This window comes from Dipodomys merriami, unplaced genomic scaffold (genome assembly GCF_024711535.1).
Source record: "Dipodomys merriami isolate MVZ:Mamm:240054 unplaced genomic scaffold, mDipMer1.0.p SCAF_44, whole genome shotgun sequence".
In the NCBI taxonomy this organism is placed as follows: Eukaryota; Metazoa; Chordata; class Mammalia; order Rodentia; family Heteromyidae; genus Dipodomys; species Dipodomys merriami.
The window spans coordinates 8735847-8749714 of record NW_027206002.1 but is presented as its reverse complement, the minus strand read 5'-3'; the positions used below and the strand labels follow the sequence as shown (position 1 = coordinate 8749714).

Here is a 13868-nt window from a genome sequence, read left to right as displayed (position 1 = left end):
ATTTAAAATCTGGGTTTTAGGGTTTATAGAGTTAAATTTTGTTTTAAAAGAATTTAGGTATAAACAAGTGAAATTGGATCCCATTTTCTCCCATTCTGAAGAGAGAAGGTCATTTTTGGCTTTGATGTTTAAAAGAGCCTTGATTACCTGTGACATTTCACAGGCCTTACAATTGTGAGCTTTTGAGTAAGATTAAAGCCTGTGGTGAAATGCTGAATAGTTACTTCATCAACTCTGGAAACTACAGAACTTTCCCCAACCTTGAGTATGTTATCTCTAGTAGAATGCTTAAATCTCTACTCAAAAAAATGAATTAAATAAAAACACAGTGTGAAGCGTTAATAGTTAAATTTAGCAATTGCATGCAGTGGATTTTCATTCCAAGAACATTATACCTTGAAGGAAAACATCCGGAGAAGCTTTGGGTTTGTAGACAGAAAAGAGAATCGCAGGTTTGGGGTTTTTTTAATAAAAAAAAAAAAAAAAGAAGGAAAGGGTAGGAAAAAATAAGAAAGAGAAACAAAATAAGATAAATTAAAAATACATTTTGAAAACACAGCAAGTAAAATGAACTGAAATTATAAACACAGAAGGAGAGTTCTGAACTGGGATAAAGTATATGCTCAATTGCTACAACAGAATCTGGTGATTTTTAATTAAATCTTCAGTAAAAAGAGTCCACATTTATCTCACTGCAAAAGCCAGTGTTGTCCAATTGTGAGTCTTCCTGTTGTCTGTTTTCCCTGTATAGAAATAGTGTCAATTTATTTTCTAACAGTCATCAGGGAGACCATCACTGCTGAGACTTGGCATGTGAGACAAGGGCAGGTAGACAGGAAAAGGACAAGGAAAAGGAAGTATCAGCGTCTCCTTCCACACTGTAACAGTTTTGATAAATTAGCAGATTGAAGGGAAAACGCATGAAATGCTCTGGAAATTTTATTTTCTCATTTTCTTTGATTCCTTTTCTCCGTTCGCTTCTCATTTTTCCCCCTCTGTTATTTCTATGACTCTAGATTGAGGAATTCAACTGTGTTCCTCTCTGCCCTGCCGTGATATAGCTGATAACCAAAGGACTCTTTTCTAAAGGATTTTTCAAAAGTGGTCTAACAGCCTAACCTCATACCCTTGTTATAGCTGGCAGGTACAATAGCAGGGGTCATCTTCTCAGGAGAGAATGAAATGGAAAGAGAGAGGGAGCAAACAAAAACACCCAGCACAAGGAAAATAAAACAATGGAAAGGCAGAGAAAGGCAAAACAGAGAGAGCAAAGATTGCACAAGGCATCATAAATATTGGAGGAAATAAACAAGAAGCATTTCCTTTTGTTAATCAACAGGATCCTTTACTTGCTTCAGTAAATGTGCTATTTGCAGACTTTTTCTGGAGTTTCTGGGAGATGTGTCAGGATATAACTTAGAACCAGCTAGATTTCCCTGGGCCACATAGGTAGCCACTGTCATAGCCCTTGTGACTCTTAGACCACAAAGCCAGGAAAGGCTGGAAATCAGGGAGGCGAGGCTGTTACCCTTGCCGGCATGGACCTTAACTCTCATTTGCGGCTCTAAAAGCCAGAGTCTGCTCTGTGGACTTGTGGGTAGTTACCTGTTTTCCTTAAAGCCACAATAAAAGCCAATCACTGTAGGCACTTATCTTTGTGCCTGATCTTCTCTGATTAAACCTCAGAGCAATCAAAAGTCATCCTACCTGTGTCCAAATCACACAGATGCTGAAAGAGATTCTTGTTAGTAACAGTATAAATCGTGAATTTATTTATGATAATCAACCACCAGCCATCAACCATCACTGTTACCAAACCATATCATCAACTACAAAGGACAAGGACTCTTTTGAGTTTACCTCCCTCACCAGATTCATTTCTCCCAGCATTGCCATAACACATTAATTTTCTATACGAGAAAGAAATGGGGAGACTAGTAACTTACCTGAACATAGTAAAGTATTTGTTTTCAAAGGAAAAAGAGCCAGGTATTAGTGACTTGCATGTATAATCTTAGCTACACAGGAGGCTAAGATGTGAGGATCACAGTTCAAAGCCAGCCTAAGCAGAAAAGTTCAAGACACTCTCCAATTAACCAGCCAAAAGGCAAGATTGGAGGTGTAGAAAGTGGTAGAGTACCAACTATAGGTGAGAATTTTGAGCAAGATCATGAAGCCCTTAGTTTAAACCCTGCTACTAGCATGCATGCATGTACACACACACACACACACACACACACACACACACACACACACACACACACACACACACACACACACACACACACAAAGATAATATTATATATGGATCCAACAGAAGTCATCAGGTGATGATATATTGTATGTGTATGCCCACCCAACAACACACCAAATCATTTGGAAAAGTGTGATAATCCTCAGAACTTTAAGCATCTGCAGCTGAGTAGTGGAATGACTTAAATGAAAGTTTTCATTTATAACACTAAAAAATTTAAAACTTGATATAGCAACTGGGGCAGAAAGATGAATATCAGTGAGACTTAGAACAACAGCGGATAGCACATGGATATATTCCTCGACATCAGTTTTAACCTATAACATAAAGATGCAAGATGTTGTATTTGCATAAAGATTCTGACTTAGAACCCAGGAATCTCTCAAGGAACTAATGACCATTTAGTGGATCTTTATGGTCTGGCTCAAACTCAGACCAAACTGTTTTTATCTTGAAGCCCAAATTCTGAGCCTTCACCTTCAGCTAGGATACCAAAACCAAACTAAGCAAAAACCTTGTGGTCTTTATACATTAAAAAACAAACAAACTTCAGTGTTCCCAGTGGGAAATGATACATACAGGATTTTTCTTCTTTTTGTCCTTGTCCTTGCTTGGTTTCCGATTGCTCACAAAATAATGCAGGGTCCCATACTCCACCAAAGCAGAGAAGACAAAGATAAAGCAAACAGATACAAAGAGGTCCATGGCTGTGACGTAGGAGACCTTGGGGAGAGATTTCCGGGCGATGGTGCTGAGAGTGGTCATCGTCAGGACTGTGGTAATACCTGGAGACAGGCAAGACAGAACAGATCACGTGACAGCATGTGGCCAAGTGAACAATGAGTCACTCTTAATTTCTGATCCCCATCCTCAGCAATGGGGGGAGGAGTCACAACTAATTAATTTCTCTATCTCGCAGATACTATTGCTTGTCTGCTGTATATATTATTGTGGTGAGCACTGAGTATATGCTGGAACATAGAGGCTGGTCCTGGCACTAGGTGCTTTATATTTTAGTAAGAGACCCCTAGGAACCAGAGAACTATTTAGGCCCAAGCTAGCTCAGGCGCCATTACTCAGTGCCACATGTCTCTGCATTTGTGTCCTGTCTCCTGGCTCTTCTCTGGTCACCGTAGTGTCCCACTTCAGCTCCCCATTGCAGCTGATCTGGTTTGTTGGTATGGTTTTTCTACTTTTCTTTCCTTTCTGGCTCTCATGGCTGAGTTTTCTGACCGTGTTAAGTGTATTCATGGGGCTGCTGGTCTTTGAGATGAGAATCCACCAGCGGTCCTCCAGCTCTCCAAGTAGGATTTGTAATTTGGCCTTGTAAGTGATGGATTCTCTGTCTCTCGTCAACTGGATTTACTGGATGGATCTTACAACTTCATGTACGGTGTGTGCTGTGGGAGGTGACAGGCATGATGGGAAACTCCTTGGGTGGAAGGAAGCCCCCTGTGGGGGGCTGGTGGTTAAGATGTGAAGCTTCAAATATAAGAAGCAACCAACGTTGTGACTATTACAAAATTAAAAGAAGGTTTGGAGGAAAGGAAATCTTGTTTCTTTATGGCTGTTTAGAGTGTACGGCATCTGACGACAGGCAGGGAAATCAATGTTGCATTGGTGAAGTAGAAGTTATGCATACATTGCATACATTCCCATGATTTGGTAGATGATTTTTTATAGGATGAAAATAATTATCTCCAAAGTAAAATAAGACATAATATTTGCTGAAATTATTTTTTGCGTTAGGCTCTGTCATTGGCCCATTGTTAGTAAATCAACAGAGGGAGAATTTGGATGCAGGAATTAAGTGTGAGTTTAAAAAACTCTTCTTCCCTAATTGTACAATTGTCAAACAAAGTGATTTCTCTTGATAAATGACATAAATACTTCTTAGTATGTCATCTTTTATTTTATTTATATTCTATCTATTTATCTATCTATCTATCTATCTATCTATCTATCTATCTATCTATCTATCTATCCATCTATCTATCTATCTATCTATTCATTTACTTACTTGTGTTAATCTTGGGGCTTGAACTAAGGGCCTGAATGCTGTCCTGAAGCTTTTTTTGCTCAAGGCTAGCACTCTACCACTTGATCCACAACTCCACTTCTGGCATTTTTTGTTTTTCTGGTGGTAGCTATTTGGAGATAAGAGTCTCACAGACTGTCCTTTCTAGGCTAGCTTTGAATAGCCCTCCCTTGATTTCAGCCTCCTAAGTAGCTAAGATTACAGATGTGAGCCACTAGTGCCCAGCTCATCACCCGTTCTTTCCAAATTGCTCCTCATGACACAAATGTGCAGTTACATTTAGGGAGTACTGATGTGGAGAAGTGAGACAACAAAGTTAAAATAGTCACTGCTGCCGGGTGTGTGGGTTTTCACCTTTCCTACCACCGGCCTCAAGGAGTCCTCACACCTGCGCTGAGTCACACTGTCTGTGCACACCAGGCAGGTGAAGGCCAAGTTCCTGACAGCTGAGTGACCTTATGTAAGTTGTTTAAACTTGCAGCACCTCCATTTCCTCAGCTCAGTTTGAAAACATGAGATAATCATTTGTGTTATTAGCACTTCTGTGTGTCTTTTCTGCTAAGTATAGAAAAATCCGACAAGCCATGGGGAGCTGGCCTGACAGGTAAATGATGAGTAGATAGGGTCAGCCACCTGTTCATTGCTCAGAAGCCTCTTCCTCATTCCTTTACTCGCTCACTTTTGTTCTTTGTCCAACATAGTCACTTTCCAAGTAACATTTATTTAGTAAGTATTAAACATTAAATACCACTCACTAAGTGAGCTACCTAAGCAGACTTAAATGGGACATGTGAGCAAAAGCCCAGACTTCAACAAGAAAAACAATTTAAATATTTTCCTTCACATATTCTTATGGAACAGGGTAGACTGGAATATTTCACTGCATTTATTCTAGCCATTCATAACTACATACAGCATTTGAATCACCATCCAGGTAGTGGCTTATGTTCCAGGCACTACAACGGAGATGAAAAAGAGATTTGCATTACTCCGATTGGAGAGATGGGACGTTGGACTAACAGTGGCAAGTTCTAGTCCTAAAATATTAGGCTCACGACATGCTGAGTTAATTTCAGCTTGTACCATTAGACTAGATATTCAAATTGTTGAATAGGACTGTAACACACAGTACTGCATAAAGCAGGAAAAATCAAAATGACTTCATTTTGAAACAGATGGGAAACTAAATTAAGTTTGGAAGAGGACAGATACGCAAATTACTTTTTGCAGTAATCACTTCTGCCCTCTGTTTAATAACCTAGCACAGATCATTTTGTCAGGAAATCATTCCAGTGTCTATGCTCAATGTAGTTTGCATAGGATCCCTTACTTAAACCCTAGTGGAACTTTGAATGTTAATTATAGGAAATATGATAAGTTTTATGTGTGAGAAAGCTGAGATTTAGAGATTAAAGGACATCCCAAGGTCATATTGGATGTGTGGCTGGAAATCCAGAGTTGAAAACCCAGGTTCTAAACTATTAGCCAAGAGTCAGTAAGGAACACATTTTCGGGTTCCCCATAGCTGATGAAAGGGGACTGGGTTTTATAATTAATCTTTTCTACATTTTTACTTAAATCTTCAAAAGCTCTTATGTAGAATAAACATTTCATTCATGACTTTAGAGTCTAATGTCTCAAGTGTGTATGTTCTTCCATTGATACAGCAACATAGGGTAAAAACGTAAGACAAATGCTATCATATGGGATAGATTGAGTCAACTGGAAATAATCCTAAAGGCCATTTTGTTCCCAACATTTCACAGGCAAATGTACTCTACCAAAAATAATCTTTTGGATAGCTCTTCTGTATAGCATCAATTACTTCGAATATTATCAAAAGAATTACACATGTTGAAATTAACCAACAGCAAATGGTGTCCTGGGAAATGTGCACTAATCAACTCCAGGAAACAGAAGCCCTGATCTCTAGTGTTTGCCTTCCCATGGTGTTAATACTTCACCCTGGCTGATTTTTAACTACTTATGAGACATGGGGAAGCATAGAATTAGAAAAGGATAAATAGAATCAGTATGTTTGCACACAATTCCATTGAAAATAAATGGTTTCTTTTTAGTTAATTTGGTTATAAACATATGATAAAAGTTATTGAAGTAATTCAGGAAAGCAGAACAGCAGAACTAGTAAATGTTACTATAATTATTTAAGTCCTTATTTTCCTTAAAGCAAAGACTTCCCATATAAATCACTGTTGCTGAACTTGGAGCAAATCAACTTAGAATGGGAAAGCAAGGTTGATGGTATCGGCATAGCACAAAGAAATATGTCTTACCTAAAGATGTTCTGGCTGGCACTGCATCCTTATTGATCCAGAAAGACACCCAGGACAGGACAACGATGAGGGTACAGGGGATATAGGTCTGGATGGTGAAGTAGCCCATTCTTCTGCTGAGGTCAAAGTAGACACACATGACCACGTAGTCTCCTGGAAGAGAACAGAGATGGCACCGTGCCAGCCCTCATCAGAAACTGGAGAGCGGTTGAAAACAAACATGTTTTTAACTCCCATGAATAGCCACCTTTAACTAGAGTTACATGAGACTACGATCAATACTTTCTACTTTCTACGTTCATTCAAAACAGAAAGAAAAGCAAAACCAACCTCCCCCCAACCATTCCTCTTTGATCATGTTGATCCTATTTTCATTTGTCAGACAAATCTCGGCCTTGTTCAATCTTCATACTTAACACACAGCAGGTGCATTTGCTGTTTGACAGTCAAGAGGAAGTGCAGTGTTTCTATTCTGTGCCTATCTCCCCTGCAATGGCTCTCGTTTCAGAAAGAAAATGTTTGAATTTTAAAATAGGAGGACAAGTACTTCTGAAGGTTTTTATTTTTTAAAAAAAAACCCATTATGGGAAGGGCAAATATGGGGCTCAATCGTGGCATTTCAGAAATTAGATTGATCTCCTCAGTCACCCTCACTTCAAACGTAGTAGACCCAAGTTATGAGAGAGAAGTAAAAACATTTTTATTGAAGATAACCTCTTTTAATGCCCATTCTTTACTTGCTCATTTTCTTGATCAGAATACCAGAGACAAATGCTGTCGTTTATTCACATAGGAAAAAAAGAAAAAAGGATTTCTTTGGAAATAAAAATATTCAGAAGTTGTTTTCCTCATTTCTTTCTAAATACTTGGATTTTCTCTACATCCTAAAAGTATTTAAATTGAAATATACAAACTATAAATTTTTAAATAAAGCCTCCCAGTTTTGAGAACTTCCCTCTTATCATATAAGTGAGTGACAGTCTGTACTTTTGAATGACTGATCTGAGTCTTTAAAGGTGAACCTTAATTTGGGCCAACAGTAAGGAGATAATCATCTCAATTCAATTCTCCATTTCCCTTTAGGCCGGGTCTGGACTTCCATAGTCTGCTTATTATCAGTTTCTATTATAAGGTAATAGCTTCGGAGCATCTTGCATCTCTGCCTGCAAATCTAAAGCTTTTCTGCCTGTGGATTACAGATTCAAACTTGGGAACAAGCCGTTTAAAAGCAAAGCAGCTTCACTGACAGCTGAATGTCTGTCTTATCGCCCAGGCCAAGTCACTTTTTGTATGCTTCAAAACTCTTGGACTGAGAAGCCTATAAAGTGAAATCCCCATAAAGTACTGCATCAGTGATTCTCCAAGCCCAAAAGGCTTAAGTGCCAACCACGTCCACGGTGGTTATTTCAGCCACTTCAGATTCATTCTTCTTGATTTATCCTAACATACGCGTTTTAAAGTCATAGCACTTCATCAATTAGTTTTGTACTGCTTATACTTGGCATGTAGAGGTACACCAAAGGAACTACAACAAAACATAAAGAAAAAAGCTATAGGTTTACTGTGTAAAACTGTGAAAATCTATCTGAAAAATAAGATAAAAGAACTGGAAATGTGGCTCAAGTGGTACAGTGCCTCTCTCACAAGTCCAAAAATACAAATTTTTAAAGAGTATTCTAACTAGTTTTGTAAAAGGCAGAATAAGATCTTAAAGTAAGATAGTAGTAAAGTAGTAACAGAGAGTATATAATTGGTATGTATTTGGATTGTAACCTGGATTATAATTAATCTGTGGTTTATGGGAGAGATATAGCTGCACCCATTTCATTTGCTGTGTGTGTGTGTGTGTGTGTGTGTGTGTGTGTGTGTGTGTGTGTGTGTGTGTGTGTGTGTGTGTGTGTGTGTGTGTGTGTGTGTGTGTGTGTGTGTGTGTGTGTGTGTGTGTGTGTGTGTGTCCTCAGGCTTGAACTCAGGTCCTCGAGGTCTTCCTAAGCATTTTTGCTGAAAGCTGATCCTCTGTCACTTGAGCTACACCTCCACTTCTGGCATTTTGTGAAGATGAGTCTCTTTGATTTGTTTCTGGGTCTGGCTTCAAACTCTGATTTTCATATCTCAGTCTCCTGAGTAGCTAGGATTACAGACATGAGCCACGGGCATGAGGTTTTATTTTTTGTTTTATTCATAGCATTCAGCAATTGGGTATTACATAGAATGTACTCAAAAATTACTTGTTAAATGAATACATGGTTTATAGTTCAGAATGTCAACAAGACAAGCCTAGATAAACTATGCACCAAAAAATCTTCAAGGCCAAGAAAGAGATCACAATGATCTTTTAAAATATTAAAACTTTTACTTGAAAAATTAATGCATTTGGAGGTAGTTTCTCTAGATTTTTCTTGCTGAACTGAATCCCCTGAGTTGTGGATATAAGGTCACTAAAGTGTGTTGTTAGCAATATTAGCTTTTGGCCAAGAAGAAAAGAAGGAAGGGGAATCAGCCACGTGGCCCTGCACTTGGCTGAGCGAGGCGCATGGGCGCATGGGCGATTGGGCTTCTCTGCACGACCTGATGTGCAGTACAGAGAGGCCAGGCCTGGGCTGGGCAGCCGTCCTCCGGCCTCCTCCTCCCGTCCAGGGGAGTGCTTTCACTCCTCAAAAATCACTGCTGCATGTTGTTTGCTGTTCAGTTTCAAATGTCGAAGAAGAAGAACAAAAAGGCAATTGAAGAAGATACAGTGAAAAATAAAAATTGCAACCAATGTAGTTTTTCCAAGTTGAATCTATCCTTTAGGAGCCTCCATTCCAATCCTACGAAGACAGGAGTGTGGGGCTATAGAGACAGTGATGTCAGTTATTACAAAGTAGGGTCATGTAAGACAATTAAACACCATTTTGACCCATCATGAGGTCAGGAAAAATGTCATCGTCTTTGTCCATACCAAGTAATAACGCCTTAACACCTTTTTTCTTTCTTTCTTTCTTCCTTTTATTTTTATTTTTTGCCAGTCCTGGGGCTTGAACTCAGGGCCTGGGCACTGTTCCTGAGCTGTTTTTGCTCAAGGCTAGCATTCTACCACTTGAACCACAATGCCACTTCTGCCTTTTTTCTCTTTATATGGTACTAAGGAATTGACTGAGCATCTTCCCAGCCCAGTTCCATCCCCTTAAAAATGAACAGTGAAAGGGGTAGAGTACCAGCCTTCAGGGGAAAAGACTTCAGATGGAAAGGCCTATGAAACAAAGGTATTTTACCCACATTCCCTAGAGGTACTTCCAAGATCCCTGCTTCCTCAGAAAACAGCCTGTGCATTTTGCACCGTGCAGATGAAGAGGGGGAAAGAGCGAGAAGCAGAGCACCTGTTCAGTGTGGGAGCCCCTAACGTCTAACAAAAACTCTCTGCTTCTGCCTTTAAACCTTATGCAATGCACACATTACCTCAGGAAGTTGGAATACCAGATTGCCTGACTAGAATAACAATAGCAGTGTTTCTCTTGGAGAACAGTGTTGGATGAAAGCAAGCACAGTGCTCAAGGTATTCCAAATTGTGGTGGCTTCTTGTAGGTTCACCCAGTGAGGAATTTGCTAACACCAGTTTTCTGTATGACTCTAGTTGACAATTCTCTATTAACTGCCATAACTTTTTTTCTTACTCTCAAAAAAAAAACCCCACAAAAACAAAAACCCACCAGCTGGGCACCGGTGGCTCATGCCTGTCATCCTAGCTACTCAGGAAGCTGAGATTTGAGGATCATGGTTCAAAGCCAGCCCAGGCAGGAAAGTCCATGAGACTCTTATCTCTAATTTAACACTAGAAAACCAGAAGTGGCACTGTGACTCAAGTGGCAGAGCGCTCGCCTTGAACTGAAGAGTTCAGGGACAGCGCCCAGGCCCAGAGTTCAAACCCACGACCAACAAAACATAGCAAAACAAACAAAACCCCCCACAAAACCATAGATGCTATAATTGATGACTTTGGGTCTACCATCAGCTATCGAAGCTCAACCAAAAATTCAGTCAGTGAATTCACCTCTGCATGTGTTTAAATAAAATAGCTCTCTGGTTCAGAAATCTGAATTAAAAGGGAATGCAATTTCCCAGCATAATCAAACACCTGATGAGATATTAAAACAAGTTTCATGTAATGCAGAGCAGCTCCTGGTGGCAAACCTAGACCCAGGTTTTAGGATAGCAATAATGGTAATAAGCAACAGGATAACAAAATACTAGAACTTTGCTAAATACCTTAAATTTTTCTAGCAAAAATGAAATGCACATCATTTTTAAGACTATAATGAGAAACTCATTTGCTGATGTCAGGAAGGTGTTTTGTGATCTCTAAATGACAATATATAGAGAAGGTGCTATGTAGCTCGCGGTGGACAGTTGTTTTGCGAAATGACTTCTGTGACATTGATATTAAGTTTTTGTTGAGTGATAAGCATTTTTTAGTCTTCATTAACATACTATCTTTAACTTTTAGGAATAACAGAAAAACATCATATTCTTGTTTATGAATTTCCGGCACCCACCCTAAAAACCTGGGAGATGTGTGCCAGGAAAGTTAGGGTCTTTTGTTTAATCCACATTCTGATGTCCAGACCAATTGCACAGTAACATGGTTTGGTAGTCAAATGTGACAAAATATTCTTTAATGTGAGTCTTTGTTTAGATTATTATGTGGCATTAACAGATCTAATTAACTCTGTGTGAAGCACCATTTCAGGAAAAAATTTTAAATAGGTGTTCTTGTTCTGCTATTAGCAGTTCAGAAGAGAGAAACAAATCAGGCGCATGGGTGACAGTTCAGTTGCTTATATTAATGTGTGATAAAGAAGTTAGTCTGTGGTCAAGAACTGAGGTGGAGGGCAGTATCAGCGAGGACCTGTGGAGATCTGTGAAAGGGTATAGGCAGTTAGGTAAGTGGTGGTAAGTGGCGGTATAGGAAAGACTCTGCTCTGTTGAATTAGAGACAGTAGTAACTTCGATAGAATTATAATCCCAAGAACATAAAGGGGTTTATGCAGTGCTGATGCACAATGAATAGACTCTACTTCATGGAACAAGTAAGTGGAAAAAGTCATCTCTTCTTGTAATTGTCACTGTTTTTGAGTTCCTCTATATCTAAAACTTTAATACTGAATGCCGCCAAAAATAAATGTTAGTCTTATTTTAGTGGTTAATATGTAAATGTGTTAAATTTCTGGGAGCTTCCTGAAGCAGTAATATTGGAGGAAACATCTCACTAGGTTTCAACTTAGTCGTGACTAAATTTACAACTTACCTCAAACTTTCCACTAGCTGTATAAAGGAAAAATGCTATCAATTTTAAAAGGAAGTATAAAGATCAGGAATATTGAAATTGTGACTTATGGATTGTAGTGATAGTTAGATATATACTGTCTACTGTGTTTGAGAATAGACATTTTCAAAGAATTGAAATTCTATGTAAACTTAACTTTCATAAATACTCTTCACTATAATATTTTAGCTGTTATAGATTTTCCTTTTTCAGCTTCTCTTTCAGACATTTCAAAATATTTCTGACAATATGTGAGGCCAACCAGAAATTAAAATATTTCAAAAGAAATGGAAGAATGTGATGAAGGAGACAGAAGAGTTTAGTTAGGAAGAATCTTAGAACATGACTCAGCTTCATTGAGTGTTTGTTGTATAATACATGAGAAGCAATGGTTTCTTGTGTCAAGAACATGGGCTTGTGTAACACAGCCTGGGGTATCTGCAGATTCACAGAGGGCAGAGGCTCTGTTTCTGCAGGATGAGAAGGTGTCTGCTTTACATTTGGCATTTCCCAAAATCTGTTATTGCAGACCAAATTTGTAGAGAACTCAATACATCTGTTTACCAGGACGTGCTGTGGCAGACACTGCTCTTCACAATTGCTATCTTCCTTCACCTCTCTACTATTTCCCTGAACAACTAAAGAAGACTGTTCACTCTTTCAGAAATATTTGAAAGAAAAGATTCCTCTCTAATTCCTCTTATCTCCTCCTACTTTATTCATTGTACATATGTAATAGGTGAATCAGAAATACTTGGGTACTATATCTAGTAACTTTTAGTGTCTTCCTTCAATTTGCAAAACTTGTATCAAGGGTCATGTTATGATACTAATCTACTGGCATGGGTCTATTCCAGTTTGGGGTACTCAACAAGTAACAGTGAGCTATTTCTTTTAAGTAAGTATGTAGAACTTGCTCACTCACCTTGTCCTAGGCTTGGGTAATACCAAGACCAGGCTTAGAGGATAAATAGTAGGAATCTAAGTTAATTCCAAATTAATTCTACCAAACAACACTATTACTAATGATGATGACTTCTGAATGATCTCTGTCTTAATGACACAAATATTTCCAAACTCTGGAGGCAAGTCATTAGGGAGAAATGTCATTTTCTGGAGAAGAAAGAATGTTAGTAGTATGTCTTTATTTTTCTTGCCTTTTTCTTACCCTTTTGTGTAACTTTGCATTTGGTGTCAGACCTGATTAATCAAACCCAGACACTGACATTTTCTTAAATAAATGGCTGCATAGAGGTTATAGATTGTGATGTTAGCAGAATACCAAGCTTTCTGAAGCAGCTTTGAAAGCAGCTAGCGGGAGGAAAATAATGTCCAAATTCAGGCAGTTGCAAGCAATGGTTGCAAAAGGTCAAATAAAGAAATGTTCTTTCAAGATGTCGGATCATTCCTGGGGATAACTTTGCAAAATTATAGTCTTAAATACTTGGCCTTACTCGGTCTTTACTGCTAAGTATCGAATTTAAAATACTCCTCTCCCTCCCCTGTGGAATCCTGTCACCAAGGGAATTTTGTGGGTTTTGGTAATAAAGGATGTTTTTAATACAATTATATTTTATTCAAATAAACAGCAACTACTGAGAAAATCTCAATTCACTTTTTCCTCTCCATTTTTGTATTTATCCCTGCACCTCCATGTTGGGTCAAGGACATTTTTAAGATAGTTGCTGAATAATCAGAGCTGATACAATGGATTTAAAAATTCTGGAAATTATAAACTGCTTCCCACAATTGTTTCTAAAAAGCCAACTTTTCTCAATAAGAAAACCATGTTTCAGTGGGAAATGTGCTCGACTCAGAGTTAGAACTAGGGTCTTATTCCTGCCTCCCTCTGATCCTGTGTGATGCTTTGTAAATCCCTTCTCCTTTCTGGTTCTCTATTTCTTTATTTCTATAAATGGATAATGGATGTAGTGGAAAATCTGCTTGAATGTTAAAAATGATTATAATATTTGTAATTAC

At 38.5% G+C, this 13868-nt stretch overlaps 1 protein-coding gene and 1 long non-coding RNA gene across 3 annotated transcripts in view; one reads left to right on the top strand and one right to left on the bottom strand.

The window, feature by feature from the left end:
• LOC138808007 (uncharacterized) overlaps positions 1-13868 on the top strand; it is a 386844-nt gene that overhangs the window by 228098 nt on the left and 144878 nt on the right. The gene's annotated exons all lie outside the window — the stretch shown is intronic.
• Positions 1-13868, bottom strand: part of Gabrg2 (gamma-aminobutyric acid type A receptor subunit gamma2) — a 65118-nt gene that overhangs the window by 3370 nt on the left and 47880 nt on the right. Inside the window, exons 7-9 of one of the 2 annotated variants that reach the window (XM_069993957.1) lie at positions 6587-6739; positions 2834-3039; positions 396-419 (exon numbers count right to left, since the gene is read on the bottom strand). In XM_069993957.1, the coding sequence (XP_069850058.1) occupies positions 396-419; positions 2834-3039; positions 6587-6739 (383 nt within the window). The remainder of the gene's footprint in view (positions 1-395; positions 420-2833; positions 3040-6586; positions 6740-13868) is intronic. The other variant, XM_069993956.1, reaches the window with a different exon arrangement.